This window comes from Rhizophagus irregularis, chromosome 6 (genome assembly GCF_026210795.1).
Source record: "Rhizophagus irregularis chromosome 6, complete sequence".
NCBI lineage: Eukaryota > Fungi > Glomeromycota > Glomeromycetes > Glomerales > Glomeraceae > Rhizophagus > Rhizophagus irregularis.
This window is the reverse complement of record NC_089434.1, coordinates 3,199,111-3,220,217: the sequence shown is the minus strand read 5'-3', so window position 1 is coordinate 3,220,217 and position 21,107 is coordinate 3,199,111. Positions and strand designations below refer to the sequence as shown.

At 28.0% G+C, this 21,107-nt stretch overlaps 9 protein-coding genes across 9 annotated transcripts; 4 read left to right on the top strand and 5 right to left on the bottom strand.

Moving 5' to 3' along the window:
* Positions 1-160: 160 nt before the first annotated feature.
* On the top strand, positions 161-3,750 carry OCT59_026444 (uncharacterized protein; the record flags this gene model as incomplete). Its single annotated transcript, XM_066143167.1, has 17 exons — positions 161-749; positions 824-873; positions 965-1,011; positions 1,078-1,114; positions 1,186-1,309; positions 1,389-1,511; positions 1,599-1,703; positions 1,779-1,852; positions 1,918-2,140; positions 2,220-2,348; positions 2,414-2,573; positions 2,652-2,753; positions 2,826-2,995; positions 3,071-3,096; positions 3,170-3,209; positions 3,294-3,564; positions 3,639-3,750. 17 exons carry the CDS (start codon positions 161-163, stop codon positions 3,748-3,750), a joined length of 2,382 nt encoding a protein of 793 aa, XP_065992709.1.
* Positions 3,751-3,886: 136 nt separating this feature from the next.
* OCT59_026443 (uncharacterized protein) lies at positions 3,887-5,287 on the bottom strand (the record flags this gene model as incomplete). The annotated part of the gene is made up of 1 exon (XM_025323235.1): positions 3,887-5,287. The coding sequence occupies one exon, from the start codon at positions 5,285-5,287 to the stop codon at positions 3,887-3,889; it is 1,401 nt and encodes a 466-aa protein (XP_025187254.1).
* Positions 5,288-5,339: 52 nt separating this feature from the next.
* Positions 5,340-8,402, top strand: OCT59_026442 (uncharacterized protein; the record flags this gene model as incomplete). Its single annotated transcript, XM_066143166.1, has 13 exons — positions 5,340-5,982; positions 6,049-6,153; positions 6,209-6,225; positions 6,318-6,384; positions 6,456-6,496; positions 6,581-6,694; positions 6,784-6,829; positions 6,909-7,003; positions 7,091-7,437; positions 7,501-7,626; positions 7,720-7,992; positions 8,063-8,198; positions 8,295-8,402. Exons 1-13 carry the CDS (start codon positions 5,490-5,492, stop codon positions 8,400-8,402), a joined length of 1,968 nt encoding a protein of 655 aa, XP_065992708.1. The 5' UTR covers positions 5,340-5,489.
* Positions 8,403-8,563: 161 nt separating this feature from the next.
* Positions 8,564-9,769, bottom strand: OCT59_026441 (uncharacterized protein). Its single transcript, XM_025313459.2, has 3 exons — positions 9,553-9,769; positions 8,994-9,465; positions 8,564-8,908 (listed from the first exon to the last, which is right to left on the bottom strand). The coding sequence occupies exons 1-3, from the start codon at positions 9,714-9,716 to the stop codon at positions 8,672-8,674; spliced, it is 873 nt and encodes a 290-aa protein (XP_025187252.1). The 5' UTR covers positions 9,717-9,769; the 3' UTR covers positions 8,564-8,671.
* Positions 9,770-9,886: 117 nt separating this feature from the next.
* On the top strand, positions 9,887-11,250 carry OCT59_026440 (uncharacterized protein). Its single transcript, XM_025310008.2, has 4 exons — positions 9,887-10,425; positions 10,513-10,691; positions 10,773-10,854; positions 10,927-11,250. Exons 1-4 carry the CDS (start codon positions 9,962-9,964, stop codon positions 11,075-11,077), a joined length of 876 nt encoding a protein of 291 aa, XP_025187251.1. The 5' UTR covers positions 9,887-9,961; the 3' UTR covers positions 11,078-11,250.
* OCT59_026439 (uncharacterized protein) lies at positions 11,112-11,908 on the bottom strand. Its single transcript, XM_025324240.2, has one exon. It carries the CDS (start codon positions 11,875-11,877, stop codon positions 11,296-11,298), a length of 582 nt encoding a protein of 193 aa, XP_025187250.1. The 5' UTR covers positions 11,878-11,908; the 3' UTR covers positions 11,112-11,295.
* A 459-nt stretch (positions 11,909-12,367) lies between these two features.
* On the bottom strand, positions 12,368-13,758 carry OCT59_026438 (uncharacterized protein). Its single transcript, XM_025313458.2, has one exon. The coding sequence runs from the start codon at positions 13,397-13,399 to the stop codon at positions 12,914-12,916; it is 486 nt and encodes a 161-aa protein (XP_025187249.1). The 5' UTR covers positions 13,400-13,758; the 3' UTR covers positions 12,368-12,913.
* A 3,009-nt stretch (positions 13,759-16,767) lies between these two features.
* OCT59_026437 (uncharacterized protein) lies at positions 16,768-17,229 on the top strand (the record flags this gene model as incomplete). Its single annotated transcript, XM_066143165.1, has 1 exon — positions 16,768-17,229. One exon carries the CDS (start codon positions 16,768-16,770, stop codon positions 17,227-17,229), a length of 462 nt encoding a protein of 153 aa, XP_065992707.1.
* Positions 17,230-19,729: 2,500 nt separating this feature from the next.
* On the bottom strand, positions 19,730-20,996 carry OCT59_026436 (uncharacterized protein). The gene is made up of 6 exons (XM_025313457.2): positions 20,839-20,996; positions 20,672-20,774; positions 20,498-20,576; positions 20,380-20,433; positions 20,152-20,307; positions 19,730-20,082 (listed from the first exon to the last, which is right to left on the bottom strand). The coding sequence occupies exons 1-6, from the start codon at positions 20,936-20,938 to the stop codon at positions 19,921-19,923; spliced, it is 654 nt and encodes a 217-aa protein (XP_025187248.1). The 5' UTR covers positions 20,939-20,996; the 3' UTR covers positions 19,730-19,920.
* Positions 20,997-21,107: the final 111 nt, after the last annotated feature.

The following is a 21,107-nucleotide window of genomic DNA, read 5'->3' as shown; positions in this document are numbered from 1 at the left end:
ACTGTACTTACTGCATTATATGTCACGTGAGTTCGCGAATTACGTCACACGCGATTTTTTTTTTAAAATAATTTATAAATTCACTACTTTCACAGTTGCACTACTTGCATCTATTACCATTTTTAGCTCTTTAAATCATAATCTTCAAAAATAATTACAAATGCGTAAAAGTATTAAGAATAATGATTTTAAAACCCCTTTTAAGTTTCCTCGATCAAATGTAGCCGATAAAAAAGAACAAGCTTCTCAGGAAACTCTTTCTTATAAGAGCGTCAAATATTCAGTTACATATCCTGCAAAACGCGCTAAAATTGATATTTCGAATAAAGATAAAAATATTTCCAATGTAGAAGATTCAAACAATGAAAAACTTCCTCACAAGAAATTAAAAGTACTTAAAGAAAGGAATACCAACGATGTATCACCTGAAAATTCCAATAAATTTAATTATGTTAGGCCGACCTTTTCTTTTAGCCAATCATTAAAGAAATTTTCGCGTCCTTTTAAAATTCCTACTTTTATCAGGCAACTTGAGAATGGCCAACGAAAATCACAAGTGGGAACTCTGCATAAATTTCCTACAGCTGTAAAGCCCGCACATGATCCTAAAGCACAAAATGCAATTATACTTTATGATCCTTTGGATGATCTAGATAACTTGCAAGAAAATATTAAAGGGAAGGATAAATCCGTAGCAGAAATTTTGGGAACTAAAAACCCGGATAATATGAAAATTCCTGTAATCGTTGGTAAGATATACATTGAAGTTTTAAAAATTTTTATTATCTAGCAAATATTATACATATTTTGATAATCGGTTTAGATCCAATCTTGGGACAAAAACTTCGCCCTCATCAGATCGATGGTGTAAAGGTATGGTTTGTATGAAAATGATGTTATGAATGTTAAAAAATTATTTGGTTGCGAACTCTCATAATCTTTGGTTAATTCAATATTCAACAAGTTTCTTTATAACTGTACAACTGGAAGAACTGTAGAAGGAGTTTACGGGTACACATCGTGAGAATTTAAAGTTATTATTTTCTTTTTTTTTTAATATTTTTTTTTTTTTTGCAGATGTATTATGGCAGATGAAATGGGTCTTGGGAAAACTGTAAGAATTTTGATCAAACCTTAAAGAAATTATTATCAATGAATTATAATTTTAAAATTCATGTAATATAGCTTCAGTGTATCACACTTCTGTGGACGCTACTTAAACAATCGCCTGAATTTAACAAGAAAACAATAGAAAAATGTATCATTGTTTGTCCATCAAGCCTTGTAACAAATTGGGCTAATGAGCTAGGCAAGCCAACTGTCAACTGTCCTATTAGTATAACGTAATAATGTTTTTTAGAAATTAATCATAAGAGTTAATTAATTAGTTAAATGGCTTGGTACTTTACGAATAAAACCGTTAGTGATCGATAACAAGGGGGGTAAAGAAAACGTGTTGAAAGAATTAAGGCAATTTGCTATTTCTCAGGGTCGAACAATTATTTATCCTGGTATGTCGGAATTATTGGATCCTTGTTTGAGAATACATAACATAGTAATATCATTTTATTCTACCATTTCAAAATTACATCGAAAAGTTTTGATTGTTTCGTATGAGACATTACGTACAAACATTGCAGAATTAAAAGATAGTAAAATCGGCCTACTTTTATGTGATGAAGGACATCGACTAAAAAATTCAAGTAAATGATCCTTTAATGATTGCTTTATAATTTGACACGTCATTCAATTATATGAATCATTTTTGTATTTTATAGATTCGTTAACATTTCAAGCTTTAAATTCACTTCAAGTACAACGAAGAGTAATTTTATCTGGGACACCAATTCAGGTGATTACAAGAACATTATTAAATATATTTTATTTACGCTAAAATAATTTCTGTTTATTATTTAGAATGACCTTTCAGAATATTTTTCACTTTTAAATTTCGCCAATCCTGGACTACTTGGTACACCCAACGAATTTCGCAGAAATTATGAAAACCCTATTCTTCGTGGTAGAGATGCTGATGCAACTGAGCATGAACGATCTATTAGTGATCAAAAATTAGCTGAATTATGGAGCGTCGTGAGCAAATTCATTATAAGACGAAGCAACGATATTTTATCAAAATATTGTGTGTGATTTACTCAATTTTAAAAATAGTTCAAGTTATTTTAAAGTGATAAATTAACTTCATTTGATAAATTTTCAAGTGCCCATAAAATACGAACATGTCGTATTTTGCCGATTAAGTGAATTCCAATTGTCTTTGTACGAATTGTTCATGACATCTCCTGAAATTCAACATCTCTTGCGTGGTATAGGTTCACAACCTCTTAAGGGTATGTTCTTTCAAATAGATAACAGGATGCTAGTTTTATACATATTCTAATGGCTTCAATTACAGCTATAACTATCCTTAAAAAGTTGTGCAATCATCCCGATTTGCTAGACCTTCCAAAGGATCTTAAAAGGTCAGAAAAATGTTTTCCACAAGGATATTCAATAAAGGAAAAGGCTCGGATAGTTAGACCAGAATTTTCTGGTAAAATGTTGGTTTTGGATAGGTAAATTTTATAACGTTTATTGCTTGAAACGAACGTACTTTGAATAATATCATGTATATATTTCTCTTTTTCACATAGAATGTTGGCAAAAATTAAGAATGAGACAAACGATAAGATTGTCCTGATTTCAAACTATACTCAAACACTGGATCTATTCGAAAAATTATGCCGGATGAAAAAGTAATGGTGTCTTTGTCTTTGGCCAATCATTTCCGTATTATCAACGCTAATATTTGCTTTAATCTTTTAAAGATATGAATGTCTGCGGCTTGATGGTTCTATGTCGATAAAAAAACGTCAGGAACTTGTAAATCAGTTTAATAATCCAAATAACCCAGAATTTGTTTTTCTATTAAGTAGTAAAGCGGGTGGATGTGGTATAAATTTAATTGGGGCAAATCGTCTTGTATTATTTGATCCTGGTACGTTTTGTTTCTTTAAAGAATGACAATTAAATAATTAGGCAGATAAATTAATATGCTTATATTCACAACTAGACTGGAATCCAGCTTCAGATCAACAGGTAATTATACTTCTTTTAATTTATTAGAGTATTGTTTTACTGACGTATAGTTATCGTTTACTTCGTTGCTTAGGCACTGGCAAGAATTTGGAGAGATGGACAAAAGAAACAATGTAAGTTTAACAAATAATGGTACTATGATTGTATTATAGATAGCCCTTTTTTTGGAGGTTTAATCCTTAATATCAATATTAAAGGCTTTATATATCGATTTATTGCGACTGGAACGATTGAGGAAAAAATTTTTCAACGTCAATCACACAAGCAATCTCTCTCATCATGTGTTGTTGACGAGGAAGAAGGTGTAGAAAGACACTTTTCACTTGAATCATTAAGACGTCTGTTCCAATTTGATCCAGACACTATATGCGATACTCATAGTACTTTTAAGTGCAAAAGATGTATTGAAGGAGTTCAAGTTCTTCCAAGGCTTCCCAGTGAAAAAATGGTCTATGGAGACACGAGTTCGTAAGTTTTATCATATTATAATATACATTCATCGAAAATTTCGCTGTTTAATGCTAATTTTTTCCCCGTAAAAGATGGGATCATTTTACTGGAGGATCAGATCTTCTCAAGATTAAAGATTCGATTCTGAAGCTGGAAGTTAATCAAGGAGTTGTTTCTTATGTTTTTCAATATACTTCTCATTAAACCGAGGATACTTAGTAGGTTTATATAATTATTCTTGGATAGGTAGCCAAATTTATCTTTATAAATAGCTGAGATTCTAATTTCCAATGAAAGTTTAATAAAAGTATTATATTGATTAACGTACCGTAAAACATTTTTATGTTTCTATTTCATTGTTATCTAATTTGATTCTTTTTACTTTATACTTTTCATTCTTGCTTTCTGCTGTATCACACGTTTTCTTATTAGAAATCTTAACATAATTGCGAATTCTATGTTCTTTGCCGCCTCCAAGAATAATAGAAGTTGATGCATTAGTTGATGAAGTTATTATATTATTATCGGAATAAACAAAATCTTTTAACGACTTGTTTTGCGTATTTTGTTCTTTCATTTCATTTTGCATTATTTGATTTAAAGACATTTCGCCAAGATCGTAAAGAAGTGTTGAATAAACTAAAGATTTTGTCGTATGAATGTACCACTGTCCATAAACATGTTTATAAAGTCTTGAGAGAGTATTGAACGAAGTGCCGGAATCACGTCCATATTGCCATTCAAGATTATCAAATTCACAATCGTATAACACCAACGGAATCTCGCTAGCCATTTCATAATTAGGCTTAGCAGGCGTTTTTGTGATATCCAAAAGGTTGTCAATGATAGATGGAGATTCTAACTTTTGTCCTATTAAAAAAAGAATTGACATCATAAATCTAACTTGATGCCACAAAAATGCTGTTCCACGCAAGTTAAATACATAAAATTCTCTGAATTCTAAAGGATTATCCTGATGCTTGTATTGCACTGGATCAATTCTTGCTTCGAGTATAGTGCGTTCAAAATTAGTAATTTGTTTAGAACCATCAACTTTACAAAAATTACGAAAATCATGAGTTCCAAGAAATCGGTTTGCCGCTTCACGCATTAACTCTATATCTAAATTTCCACGAACGAAAAAATATTTGTATTTTCTAGATTTACAATTAAATCTTGCACTGAAATCTTTATCAACAGGAGCCCAAGCTAATATTCTAATATCATCTGGTAATAACCTATTTAAAGTATCAATATATGGCACTTCTTCAATTTTCTTATTATTAGTTATGTCAGAGGAGGTATTTTTTGGAAGATTTGATCTGACGTCTAATGAAACTACTTGACCCAATCCACTAACACCTTTATCGGTCCTGCCACATTTAGAAAAATTACAATCCGATGGATCAGCTATTAATTTTGCATTTAACAAAGATTTAAACAAATGACCTTCAATAGAAGGAAAATCATCTTCATTTCCCTGAGAGGCGAAACCACTATAATTCCAACCCAAATAAGCGATTTTTAAAGCAATACTTCTTATTGAATATTTTGACCAGTCAAAAGGCCTAGCAGAAGTTGATTTTTTATTCTTTTTATCTACCTTTTTTGTTAGAATTATCTGGGAATTTGTAGAATTTAAAGTGTTTTCTTCAAGGTTTGATTCGTAAAATAAGAGTTTTTCGATAAGTTGTTTTTTAGTCCAATTTGAATATTTTTCATTTCCAGGCAATTGTGACATTTTGCACGATTTTATTATAATGCAAAGCGGAGGTTTAAAAAAGTTCTTATAATATTTTTCGAACATTCATAAGTTTATAACGAAATAAATTTGAATATCTTAGATTATCGTTATCTGTATAAACATAATTTGGATTATGTTGATCAGTGATCATAAGAAAAACTTTTCCGGATTTTTATACCAATAGTTGTCAAATTTGAATATGAACAACACTAGTAGTGACAACAACAACAATAACAATAATTATAGTAATTCTACTCCCACAACCGCGACAATGAGTATAAATAATCTTATCAACCCCAGCAATTCGAACGCAAATAACACAAATTACGACACAAATAATTCTACTGAAGTCGGCACTTTCGTGACAAACCCGATGACTAGTCCTCCGCGTCGCCCAAGTAATAATAATGTACCTCCTCAACTCCCAGATCCTCTTGCTACACCATGCTCTTTTCTTCGTAATAATAGTGCATCTGCTACACCAAGTCTTATAGCTACGCCACCTCCACCTTTTAAATATCCACTTCCTCATTCTCCATATTATGATGCTAGAACAAGTTTGGGAAGTAATTCGTCTAGTAGTACGAATCTTAAGATGGAAGATAAGCTAAGATATTGGAGACATGATGCTTATCTGAAGAATTTATATGAAACTGCGGCGTTTTGGGGGAATAAAGTTGTGACCATCACAGGTAATTTTACTACAGTCTTTATTTTATTTCCAATTAATAATGCTTTTAAACTTGATTAATTTATAGGCGATTCAAATGATGTATTTTGGCTAGCACAAATATATTATAATATGGGTCAATATGTTAGAGCACAAAAATTAATTTGGAAATTAATGGATACTAGTGTCGCATGTAGATTTTTAGCCGCAAAGTGTTGCGTGAGTATGAAATGAATAATGATCATAAGTTGATCAGCGAAGAAATGTATTGTCTATTTTTTATTTTTCTTAGAATAATTATTATAAGATTCACCCATATTCCAATTATTTCTCATTTTTATTTATTTTATCTATTAGATCAAACAAGAAAAATATCAGGAAGCGTTAGAACTTTTAGGTGAAGAAAATACTTTTGCTGATAGAGGTTTGTCAAAATTGATAATATATCTTTTATTTTTAAAAATTCTTTTATTGAGTTTAGAATTTTGGCTAAAGGTTATAGATCATTAGTGAAAAACACGGAAGGAGGCATTCAGGTTATATAAAATTAAAATCAATTACTTTCGAAACTGCAATATTTATAATAAATTATTAATAATCATTTTTCCATACACATGTAGCTTGAAGCATCCATATGTTATCTACGAGGCTATGCACTCTCTCAACAAGCTAATCTTGACAGTGCCAAAAAGTGCTTTAAGGAAGCATTAGAATTAGATGTAAAATGTTATGAGGTTGGTAGTCGTGAAAAATGTATTTACAATTGGAATTAATTTGAGTGTAGATTTATTTGTTATTTTATTATGGAATTAATTAAAAATAGGCATTTCATGAATTAGTAAGTAATCATATGATGACGGTTAAAGAAGGTATTTAGCAATTATTTTTGAATGAATTTCGTTCTATCTATATTATGTTTTTAATTACTTTTTATTGACTGTAAAATAGAATGGGACTTCATTAATTCATTAAAATATGAAGAACAACTGGATTGTGAGGAAGCAAGATTCGTAAGAATGAACTATATATCAATGCTTCAAAAGGTATTACAGGATCGTATTTCAATAATCATATTTTTTACATATTTCAGACCTAAAAATTAATTAACATATTAATGTATTATTATACAGTATGATCATGTTACGGAAATTCAGGAGGCGCGAGCTGAATTAGAGGAAGTATGGCGATTATCAAATAATATTGATGTATTATTAAGTCGCGCAGAAGAATTATATTCACAATGTAGATTCAAGGAATGCCTTGAAATTACTTCAAAAATTCTTGAACTCGACACTCACAATCCAGCTTGTCTTCCAATTCATATTGTTTGTCTTCATGAATTACGAGAAAAAAATAAATTGTTTTTATTAGCTCACGAACTCGTAGAACATTCCCCAGATATTCCCGTAACATGGTTTGGAGTTGGATGTTATTATTATCTTATAGGACAGAATGATGAATCTAGGAGATATTTTAGGTATTTGCAAAAAAAAATATGTTGCCTCTTATATCTTAGTGTGATTTAACACGTCTGTTATAGCAAGGCATCGACTATGGATTCTCATTATGGGCCAGCATGGATAGGATTTGGTCATTCGTTCGCTGTAGAATCTGAACATGACCAAGCCATAACGGCGTACTCTACAGCAGCAAAATTATATGAAGGGTATTATGTTTTTAATTTTAATTCGACTTTTTTGCTATAATTTTTGAAGCATGATTAGAAGAAATAAAAATTTCTTTCTTTTCATTATCTCAGTTCGCATATCCCATATCTTTTTATCGGCATGCAGCATCTTCAAGCAAATAATCTTTTATCGGCGGATGAATATTTGTCAACTAGCCTTCAGCTTTGCGAAGGGGATCCTTTAGTTTATAATGAATTGGGCGTAATGTATTATCAAAAATTAAACAATGCAACTGCTATCGATTATTTTAAAAGGGCTTTAATATTAGTAGAAGAGACAAAATGTAGACCACAAGTATGGGAAACTACGTGGATGAACCTTGGACATGCGTTCAGAAAGATGGGGTAATTTTTTCGTTTTAATATTATAGCACTTTCGAATTGAAAACATATCATATCAAAATGTTTTTATTAGAGATTTGGACGCCGCAATTACGTACTTTCAGAAAGTTACGACCATGACTCCGCCAAGCCCAAGCGCGTTAACGGCCATCGGATATTGTTATCACGTGAAAGAAGAGTACGAAGAAGCGGTTATGTATTATCACGAGGTTTTATTATTTTTTCATTTAGTCATATCCCCATTTACAATAAAGGTCAAATATTTACTATTATTTATAATTTAATATTACGTGATAAAATAATAGTCGTTAGGAATTCGTCCGGCTGATCCCATAACACAAGATTTACTTGAACGTTGTCTTGAAGAGATGATACTTCTCGTAAATGAAGAAAAAGAAAATGAGAGAGTATAGTGTATTGAATAATTGAAAAAAACAATTATGTGATTTCTATAATATTCATTTATATATAAAGAGATTTTTTATCGAAAATCATCACAATAGCTTACTCTATAAATTTATGGTACATTGAAAAAATTGCTTAAAGAAATATCTTCACTTGATACAAAGCATAGTTACAAATACTAGAAGGCTTTTTGAATTATATCAGGTAGCTGATTCGTTTCTTTAATCAATCATCAAGAAAAAATTAAATTACATTATAATAGATCTAAATATTCGAATTATCTAAGTCCTTTAAGTCTCCATCCTTGCACATCACTTAGAGCTTTTTGACCTGAGAGAAATGCCAAAATACTTAATCCAGATAACCATGATAATGTTTGAAATATGTTTAAATGTGTCCAATAATTATAAAATAAGATTTCAATAGCCAATAATGTAAACAAGAAACTAATTATAACTGGAAGTGAGCCAGGTTCACTTGTCAAGAATGAAATATTGACACCAAGATGTATCCACTGTTTTTTTTGATAAAAAGAATAAGATTAATGATTATTTATAAATAAATCGAAATCAAAAAGTTTTTAAATAATAAATACATACCGCTCCAATTAAGAATAACCAGGGCAATAATACGATTATCACAAAACTATATGATATAATTGTTGGAGGTAACTTTTGATCAGGTCTAAAAATGTGGTGAATTTCGGGTTTTGGACCATATTTAATGAGAACAGGGGATAAATATGGAACATCAATATTAACAGTTCCAATTTGATAATTAATTGGGTTATTATGAGAAAAAGTTCCAATTATAAGATTAAGAGAATAATTTCCTAAAAAAAGATTTTCGGGTATATCTAACATATTTAACTCAGCGCGAGCTTTGCCATTATCTCTTACTGTTACAATTATTGGTATTTGATTTTCTGTTTGTTTAGAACTTAAAATAATCATCGATTGATGAGGTTGAATTCCTTTTTTGGTCTCTTTGTCACGAAGGGAGAAAATAATTTTTAAATTATCTCCGTGAGATAATTCAATCGGTTTATCAAGTGAAGATGGATATTCAACACTTTCAAATATTAGTCACGTAAAAAAAAGAGGTTAATTTTGGAAAAAAATAATAACGTTTTAAAGCAAGAAAAAAAAAATCAGTTACCTTTCAGTTAGTTTTCTAACGGAGTCAGACGTTGTAACTGCTAATTTCAAATCAGTTATAACAAAACTACGCTCGCTAGATTCTTGTGCTGATATTATTGTACATAATAGCAACACGAAAAATTGCCATGATAATAATACGATGTATACAAAAGAACGTCTCATTTTTTTATTTTTTTTATCGTTATAAACCAGAGAGAAGTTGGTTGAATTTTTAAATAATCTAATTATGACTTTTCACGTACTTGGTGATAATTGGTTATAGTTTAATTTAGGTATAAATCACGTGAAAATACAGATAATTTGTCAGATCATGTTCAAATGGCTTGCTTTTTGTGTTTTTGTTTTCTTACGATTTCTGACTTGTACTGTTCATAATCAGTACCAGATTTAAACAAATAATTTCAATTATGGCAACTACATTATTCCCTATTGAGCCTGTATATAACTTTTCGTATTCTCCATTTGACGATCTTTCAAACAATGTTTTTAAAGAAAAGTCTGAACAAAAGTACCGATCGGTGATCGTGACTTTATTTAGTGACAAGAAAACGATGTGCTTGACTTTTCCAACAGATGCTCACATAACTATATTCGATATAAAACAAGTCGTATATAAACGACTCTTGCTTGAACCTAAGGATCAATATCTTTATACAACATCCGGAAAGTTATTAAACGATCATGCTCCTATTTTCGAAAATGAGGAGTTTGTAAACGTTAACCTTAGAATTCGCATTCTTGGTGGAAAAGGAGGTTTTGGTTCTATGTTAAGAGCACAAGGAGGTAAGATGGCAAGCCAAAAAACTACTAACTTTGAAGCATGTCGTGATTTGAATGGACGTAGATTAAGAACCGTTAATGAGGCTAGAAGGTACTTTATTTATTACAACTCATATTATTACCAATTCTTTTTTTTTAAAAAAAAAAACTTATTACCAAATTCTGATTTTTCATATAGATTGGCTGACCATCTTGAGCAAGAGCCAGAACGTCAACGTGCTCAAAGGGAAAAAGTAAAAAAGAAAATTGAAGAAGGTTTGCGTGAACCTTCAACAAAAAAGCATCGTTTTGATGACACTGCTTACTTAAAGGCTAGCGAAGAAATGAAGGAGAAGGTACAAAACACAGTTGCCGAAGGTATATTATATTATTCATTTTAAATCAATCTCTATTTTATATAAAGATAGTTTACTAATAAATTTATGCTTTATATATCAGCTCTCCAAAAGCCAGGTATAAATAAAAAAAATGATGCTTCTATAGGCTCTTCAAAAAATACCATTGCTTCATTGTCAATGTGGTAAGCGTCTAAATGTTATTTTTTATGCATTAGCTTTATTTTATACTCATTTTACTTTTTTTTATATTATAGGGACGTTGAAATAAGCGATTCCGATAGTGGAGGTTCCGATGATAATGATACAGAGGTTGAGGACAACTTAGAAGATACCGCAAGTAAGAAGAAAGAAAAAGGAAAAGAAAAAGACAAAGACACGAAGAAGAGAAAGTTATCAGAAATCTAAAATAAAATTCAAAAACAACCATAAATAAATTATTGCGGTTAAAAATTATATCTATTACATCTATATAACACAATACATAAGTATAATTTCGCATACGTAATTATAAATTGAATAGAATTTAATTATATTAACATTAACCAAAAAAAAAAAATATTCAGGGAACAGAATAATAACCAGTTTAGTATATAGTTTAACGCTATAAGTGGTGTATCACTTCATTAATAACTATCAATTTTTTTGAGGTAACCCATCTTTATCAGTTTTGCAATTATTGAATCTGCTTCTCTAACCATAGTTTGACTTCCTTTGAGCAATTCGATAATACCATTCTTGGTCACCACTTCTCCGACATTTTCAATCACCCGAACGACCACATAAGGCCTTTTAGGAGCATGTAATTCATTGGATATGTAAAGAGATTCTGGACATTTACTTTTATAATCTTGAATAAGTTGCTCATATTTTTTATAAAATGATTGTTCCCGATCAGATAATCTATTTAATTCATTTTGAGTTAAACGCGTTTCTCTACTTGCAGCATCTTTGTTTTTTTGAATTCTTTGAAAGTGATATAATTGAATTACATTCAATTTTTTTTTTTGAATAGTATTATAAACATATTTTTTTTCCTGATTCAAATATTCATTATTATCGTTAACCACTTCAGTTACTTGCTTTAAAAGATTGATTTCTTCACATAATCCTTGGACTTTGTCCCTTTCATAGAACAATGTGCTCTTAGTTTCTCTTGTTCTTTTTGTGGTGTCAATCAAAGGACGAACCACAGAGTTCGTGTACATTGCGAATTAGAATAGTTAATAGCTTTAATGTAAAAAGACGCGTAAAAAGAAATTTCTATTTTATTCAAAAATTTCACGCTCACGTGACCATCGATGAATTTTTTATTGGCTCAATCGAGTTTAAAGCATTGTATTTCAATATTTCAATAGTGATCATCCGTTTCTTAAAAGTTTGAAACCGATGAATAAAATTATATTGTTTCTGACTATCCTTCCAGAACCGATGTCCTGTCTTCCAAATCCTCAAGGATGGCGCGCAATTTTTTATCACTTAAAAAAAAATTCCTGATTTTCCTTTTACAGCAATTGAAACTCTATTGACTTTTGTACATGTTTAATAATGATTAAGGAACAATATTAGGTGAATAATATAAAGTGCAACAATTTTCAAATCGTTTTAAAAAACGTTTTATATCAACCTATTATCATTATTATTGTCTCAAAGATCTACAGTCAAAAGGGGCAAAAGAAAAGTATCAAATACATGTTACAACGCGAAATAATATACAATGAGATTCTTTATTAATTGTGAAATGAGACATGGAAAATCTATCGTACATGCAGTTATTGGTACATCAAGGTTTTTGACTGTAGTCCATCCAAAAAATGAGTGAGTGCATATAAAATTTATCGCCGTTTTCAAAATGATGTATTCAGTTAAATTGAATAAAAAAAAAGAAACCCGAAAACCGGACGAAAACCGGGCGAATATTGGTATTCGAATATACAATCACAAATAAATTGCGTACACTATTTTGAAAACGGCGATAAAATGTAGGTATAATATTTTTTTTTTAATTTTTTACAATTTATATCAATTTATATTTTCATTTTGTAATACGATAAAATAGTTAATCCTATTATCAAACCCTTTTGGTTGATTTTTCTCTTTATTATAATTTACATCCACTTTTTTTTAAGGAAAAATCTATAAAGTATTATAAAGTCAGAAAGAAATAATTTTAAACATGAATTACATAATATCTTCACGCTGAATACAAATTTTTTTAAACCGAATGGCGAATAATTAATTTAGTTATACAGTATAAGAAGGAGGTGAAGATTTTTCAGAACCTCTACCAATTACTCGTTTATTTTTTAAGGATTTACCACCGAAAGTACCACATAACATATAAATTATTCCAATTATAAATACAAACCAACCAGGCACAACAATAAAAATGAATAAACTTTGACCCAAAAAATTTTGACTATTTATTCCACTATCATATCCAAGAATAAGTGAGCCCATTGAAATTTGTAAGAAACCGAAGAAAGTCCATGAGTCCAACATTGGGAACCAAGCGAAAATTCGTTTTGGCCATCCCAATTCTGTGAATATTAAGATCAATGCTTCTATAGCAATAAAGCATCGAACGAAAAATTGGAATATTGTATTACTTCGGCCCAAGCCATGAAATCCTTTTACATTTACTATTATACATGTTGCTATTACTAGCATCAATGAGAAGATTGAGAGCACGCGCAGCGTGTTTAATAAGATCCACGAAGTATTAACCATTTTTATTTTATTGATGGAAGTTGAGAAAGAAAGATTTTTTAATTAATTTGAAAGGTAAAGGGATTTTATTAAAAAGAATGAAAAGTGGGATGCTTTATTTCAAAAGAGAAAAATCCACCAGGGATTAAATTATTTGGATAGGATTAATTATGACTTTTTTTTTTTTTTCAAAAGTGAGGAAATCTGCTTCCCACGAATTAACATTCATTTTATATCATTCGATAGACAAAGTAATTATATCTATCATATTGTTTCTTTATTAGTTTTAATAAAGAAGAGTTTTAACAATAAGGAAACCGTGTGTTACTATTTGTTGCTTGAAATGGCGTTCAAAAATGATTGCAAGTGAGATAAGTTACGATCTTACAAGGAGAATAAGGTTTCATAAATGTATTTATTTCTTTGTTAAGGTAATTAGTTTTTTAACATGTTTCGTTGTCCATTTATTATTTAAGACTATGTATAGGAAACAAGGAAACGTGGTGATCGGCGTTCTTATATTGTTTAATTTGATTGGTAATTTTAGCACCACACGGCTGGAACAATGCCCTTAAATTAATTTCGGATTTGCCAATCGAATATAAAACCACTTGCTAATGATCTACACCGATTTAACATGTACACAGTTTAATGTATTTTTAGTCAAAGAATTCAAATAATTTCAGATATAATTTCGTCTATTAAGTAAATTTAAAACCATCTATAGACATGAATGAAAATGAATTGTGTTACCCTCGCTTGGGTACTGTGACAAGTAGTGGATAGGTGAACAGACCTCGTATTAAAATTTTTAAACAATCGTTCTTTAGTAACAAAGAAAAAAATTCAAAAAAGTAAATTATTTAATAAAATTTATTTATTTATTTATTCATTCGTAAGCGTAAGATTAATGAATAATTTTAGTATTAATCAAATGATATGAGTTATTTAAAGTTAAATTATTGCAAATATCTTTTATGTCAAACGGCATTGTTTTCTTTTTTAATATTGTTGTTCAACATTCTTAATTTAGTAATTATTATTGAATTTTTAGCTTTACACTATTTATTTTGTAAGTCATTATTAACTATCATAATATTTTGATAGTTTTATCAGTTTACAAAATATGAAGTAATATTAATTACACCAAAATAAAAATCGAACTCCATTGTAAAAATTTAAATATAATTAATAAAGTTGAACCAAAGGCAAATATTAAATATAGATTTATTTATTTTATTTTATATACTGTAAAATATAATTATTTAATGTGAATATTATGTGAATATACAGTCAGCGGAAATGTCACAACACTTGCAGATCATTAGTAAATTATTTTGTAACATAATAATTTTAAACTAACTATTTAATCGATCGTAAGTCATAAGTTATTTAATTCTATTACTTATTTATATAATATTTACATACACTAACTATTATACATATACTAATTACTAAATATTCTCAATATTAATATAATATATTAAAATTAAAATTTTTTTCTTTAATGATTATTAAGACTAAATACTATATATTTTTTTAAAAAATTATATTATTAAAAAAAAGAATTATTATTAATTAAAAAACACTTATTTTTTACCTTTATGTCACTGATCTATGTTAAAAATTTAAAATAATTATACAAATATTTTTATTTTTTTATGCTTTTTCACAAAACTTATTTGAAGAAATTATTTTAATGATATAGATTTTATTTTTGACTGCCATTAAGGCTAATTTCTAGTGTTTGGCCAGAATTAAGAAATTGTTTATTTAATAAATATGCCTAACTATTAAAACTAAAATTATATTAAAATAAAAGATACATATAAAATATTTAAAATAAAGCAAAAAAAATGAGTTTTTTTTTATGTCTATTAATTTACTATATAAAAATAAGGGTATTGCTAAATATTACAGGTGGTAAAATTATAATATAATGCCGGCCAGTATTTTATTAGATTTTTAATTCTAGTTGAAAGTACATTATAATGCTAGTATGGTGATCAATACTGCTAGTGAACTTTAGCAATTTTCTAAAAATAAAAAAAGAATTGACAATATTTAAGTTGATTGAACTGGTTAAACTGAAATTTCAATTTTTAAAGAGTGTAAAAATATTTTTAAGAACTTAATAAATATCAAAATATATACTTGTTATGTTGTATAATATATATATATTATCTTTAACCTGAAATTTTTGTTTTTTAATTTCAAAATTTTGGACTGAGATATTATTCTAATTATAATATAAACAATAAAATTTAATTGTTTATTTTATAAAATCATAGTACCAAAAATTTTTCTAAAAATTTTGTGATATTTCTATAGACTAATATACATTAAATTAAAAAAGTAATAAATTATTTTTTTTATATAAAATTTAGTTTAAATATTAAAAAAAATTTTACTTGGTATAGTAATAAGGTGATATAATTATATAAAGTAGTAAAAATAATTTTCATATTCCAGTTGGATTAGTTTTTATTAATTGTTTATAAGTTAAAAAAAATTTTTTTTATATTATTATTATATCAGGTAAAAATTTTTTAAAAATTAAAAAAAAAATTTTATATATAAAATTTTTGAAAAAAAAATTAACTATGTTATTAATAAAATTTTTATATTATAAAAATCATAAAATTAATTTATATGGTCTAATATATAAATTTTTTTTAAATTTAATATTTAATGAAAACTAATTTGAAAAAATAAATAAAATATAAAATAAAATTAAAGTTTTTAAATAAGAATAATATTAAAATAATTTAAATAATATATAATAATTATTTGATAGGAGATTAGAATATTACTGAACTGCGAAACTGTGTTATTCTGCAATCACCAATGATTATTTTATAAATACAATAAATTATTAATTAAACAATGTTAAAAATATCAATAATAATTATACAATGGTAGTTTATTTATAACTTAATAAAAAAATATCAGCATGATGAAAAAAGTATAATTCTATTTGGCTATAAAATAACATAAAATAATAATTCTTTTAATAATATTTTAATGATTAATTTATAGATAACAGATATTATAATAACTAAGGGAAACTCTTTCTGCTAAACGTCTGGACCATATTTTTTCGATAACAAAAATATTTTTTCTTTACTTCGCTTATAGTCAATACACTTTTATTTTATTTCATATACTTCAAATAACTACTTAACAGCAAAAAACCTACCGTGGTATTAGAAATTTTCTTTTATTTTTTTATTTTTCCTATTCTTTATGCGTTTTCCCTCTCTTTGTGGTGTTTCTAGACTAAGATGGTTTGGAGAGGCGTATCACCCAGAATAAGCAAGCTTAGGACGACAATAAAATGTGGACAGTTTTAAGCTACCCTTTTTAAGCAGAATAATGAAACCTTGGATATGGAAAGAGCAACTAACGACCTCCTTAACAATAAAGACTTTGTGGATTTTCTCCACAACAACTTTCTATATACCAATAGATCCTCTTTCTTCAAGATACTGGAACAAGCTATCAAGAAGCATGAGACAGCTCCACAACGACTTAAGCACCATACACAAGACTATCTCTGGAAGACTTTAACTAGCCTACTTGAACGATATGATCAATATACACCTCTACCTTCTTCTACACCTTTTTTGACACCCACTGTTTATAAACACCTGCTGGCGTTTCCTATTCGTCAAGTCACTAGACTCCCGATTAGGTCACCATCAAATAAATTTTGGATTAGATCGCGTCATAAACTAGACGCGTTTCTGGATATCTTCTGCAACTTACTGGCCCACCTACAAATAACAACAAATGATTTGAAAGACAACTTCCATTTTGGGAAAACTTACGGAACGGACAACTGCTTTTGAAATTTTACCAGCTTTTTCAGTGTAACGTTCAGTCCATATTTTTACCAATATTGTAGAACTAACCAAATTTGGTTTCTCTTTAAACAACCCTCGATAAAAGTTTTGGATCTCATTTTTGACTGTGCCTACACACCTCGAAGGAAAAAAGATAGAGACAAAAATTGGCTTTATAAATCCCAGAATTATTTTTTCTTTTTATTTTTTTCTTTTTTTTTCTTTTGTTTACCAATATTTTTAGTTTATCTTTTAGAAATAGTATTTGTTTTAGTTTCGTTTTAAAATATTTTAAATTGGATAGAAGCTTACTTGAGTTGGTTGATTGTAGTCAATATTGATGGCAGGATAACGGATGCTTCAAGAACATATGCCGTGATATTGGACATTTGATGTTAAAGTCCGCCTTTATATACAACAAACAACTTTCTACCAGTAAATGGGGTCTCACACTAGCTGGTCTAAAGAATTGGAAATGTTTCGTATTTGTTACAGCTGGTCAGTTCTGGTTTAATTGTGTGTACCTTGGGCCACTTATGAAAGACTTGGATAATGGATACCACTCCTTCTCAATTTCCTTAGGTCACTTTTGGAAGGAACGATACGAAGTTTTTATTTTCTTTCAGCTATAAACACAACTTTTATAGATCTTTTTTTCTTTTTTGTTACCGTATGATGAGTCCTGTAAATGCGCTGTGAAGAAAAGGAGCGTTTATCTTTAAGAATGGTACATTTGAAACGAATCATACCCTCTGAGCAAAAATTTCACTCGACAGCTGCACATGTGTGTTTTCTACGTATGACGAGTGGTTTAGTAGTTAATAATATTAGATAATTTAGATTTAGTTTTTGTCATAATTGTATTTTCTGAGTCTTGTCTCTATTTAATAAACTATCAAATGCATTGTGGAAAAAAAAAAAAAAATTTATAGATAACATTTATTTTAAAATATAAATATAATAATAAATTATAATTTATACTTTAAAAAAAAAATACTCTTTTATCAAGAAGTGTTCAAATGTTTTTTAATTTTTTATTATATATTACTTAATTATTTTAATAGATTTATAAATGTGCTGCAATTAAAAAAAAGAAGTACCATATATTGCAGGCTATAATACCTTAAGTATTTTGCAAATATTGGGAATTTGACTCTGTACTTTTAGGAACAGGGTGGACATCCTCATATTATCATGATATTGCCGATCATTTTGCTGATCATTTGTCCAATATTGTCACAAAAAAAATACTGTGGAGTTTATTTTTTTTACAAACTTTACATAATAATGTATAAAATTTTGATTTTATTTACTTTATTTATATACTATTAATAAATTAATTCATAAAATAGTTCATAAAAATTTTACCAAATATTAGCCTTATATCAATCTTACAATAATTGCAAGCATGTATTTAATGATAACTTCTTGATTATCAAAAATTATTCATATTTATTTTAGCCATAGATTCTTAAATACCTAAATAATATACTATAAAAGTTTCAAGTTTCACCCAAACATCTGTGGCTTTGCCTGAAGCTTTAAAGTCAAATTAGCAGATGATCGGCATATGATTGGCTAATACTATAATTATTAAAAATTTCGGCTTAAAAATTCTGTTTTTTGTAAATATCTTATGATCTACCAGTCCAATTTGAGTAGTCTTTTTTTTATTTTAAAAAGCTTAATAAGAGCTATCAAACAAAAGAAGGTGGCTCAAATCTGATTACTGGATCACAAGATAAATGTAAAATACCTCAGGTATTATACAATTCTATGAAATTTTTCAAGAAGAGTACTATATATAAGGGGTATTATGGCTCATAATATATGGAATACAGTATTCAAATTAAAAATTTAATTATACAATAAGTGTTTACAGGTTTTCAAAAAGTAAATTTTTTATACTAATCATTTAATATTAAGTAGAATTAAATTTAATGAAAAACAGAAAAAGAAAAAGAATCTATTAAATAAATCAAAATTGATATTCAAAATTAATTTTGATGCTTTAAGTAAATTTGCAGAATAGATAAAAATACATATATCACATGTTTCATTTAAAATTATATTTATTAAAATTTTTTTTTTTACATAACTTTTTAATAAAATCACATGATACATGTATGAATATTAACTAAAAATCTTAATTCTAGCTAAGTTATAACTTCATTCAGTACTGGTAGTAGCGTAGTTTTCCTACCAGTATAGTTTAGTTTGAAGGGTGAGGTCTTGCATAACTGCTTAGTCTACTTTGTGGGATTAAATTCGCAATTCTAATAACCTGAATAGTCCCTGTATTCCTTTATGTATATATACTATTAATGTTATAGATACCGATAACTACTCTTCTAGAAATAAAATAAAATAAGTTATAACTTCAGCCAGAATTATAGAAAAGTATTAATTTCTATCCAATTATAAGTCAATACTAATTTCAATTATGTGATTTTTAAAATTTTTTAATTTGAAATAATTTGTAATTTAACTAATTTTATTATTTTTTTTAATATGGAATAAAAGATTTTTATTTATATATAAATACTACTGGTATTTATTGAAGGTAAGAATACCTTCAAGAGAATTGCTCAAAGGAATAATGTTTGTATTATAAGGATCCAATTATTAATTAGTAAATTTTTAACTATACTTGGTATAAATATTATCTTATATTAAAATATATAAATATAAATTATCCTATGTTAAATAATGTACAATTGCCCACATACTAAATAAAGTAAAAATAACTCCCGCTATAAATATCCACTTGTCTTGAGCAAAACGTCGTTCAATATATTGAATAACATTCCGAGATAATCCAAGTGTATTTGCTGCATCAAGCATTTTCCTTTGAGCATTCTATAAAATTGAAACTTAATGTAAGATATTTTAGCAAGAAATATAAGTAAAATATGCAAATAACCTTACCTTCAAAGTATTATTTTGATCATATATATTATTAAGAACTTCCCTTCCACGCATTATATACTCATCGAGTGCTGAATCTGTTTCTTTTAAAAAATCATGTTCTCGTAATGCATGTTGTTCTCTCGAATATTCATGTTGTTGAAAAGGGGATTCTGGCTTTTTTTTATAAACCAACAAATTTAATTAAATGGAATTGACTAAATAAAATTAAATAATCTCAAAAAATACCGTGGATGTATTATGTCTTCGTCCCAATAACTCTGCCCTATTATTTTGAATGGTCTAATTTCACAGATAATTAAATCAATATTTGTTTCTTATGTAATTTTTTAATTCAAAAAAATACCTTATTGGACTCTTTTTGTTTTAATCGTTCAAATTGACTTTTGAATTCATTATAATCATCCCTTAATTTACTTATATTACTATAATAAAAATTACAGAAATTAATTAAAAAAAACTTAAAAATATAACTTGTGAATACGCAATATTATTATTTATAATAAATTAAATATATTACGCAAAAGCTTTTTCTTGCTTAACAAGAATCATTTCTCTTTTAGCAAGTCCATCATAATCATCTATTGTTCGTTTTAATGCTGTAAGACTTGCCGATATTTGTCCTAATTAAAAACGTTCAGAATAAATAAAAAACAAGTTAAACTTATTAATAAAAAACGTATATACCTTGTATACCAACAGAAACATCCTCTCCATTTTCAAATTTTTCTAAGTCCTGTGTTAAGCTTTGCTCTTGTTTTAAAGCATGTTTGTATAAATTATTCATGATTTATCGATTGATTCGTGTTCTAAATTAGACGGTTTATATATTGGGAAGAGCGGTCGTGAAATCTGCCACCGTTTACGCTGCTATTTGTTCGGAAATTTTTTAGGTCATCAGTGATTATCCGCGGAACGTTCACCATATGATCTTTGATCCTTCACGATAAAATTTT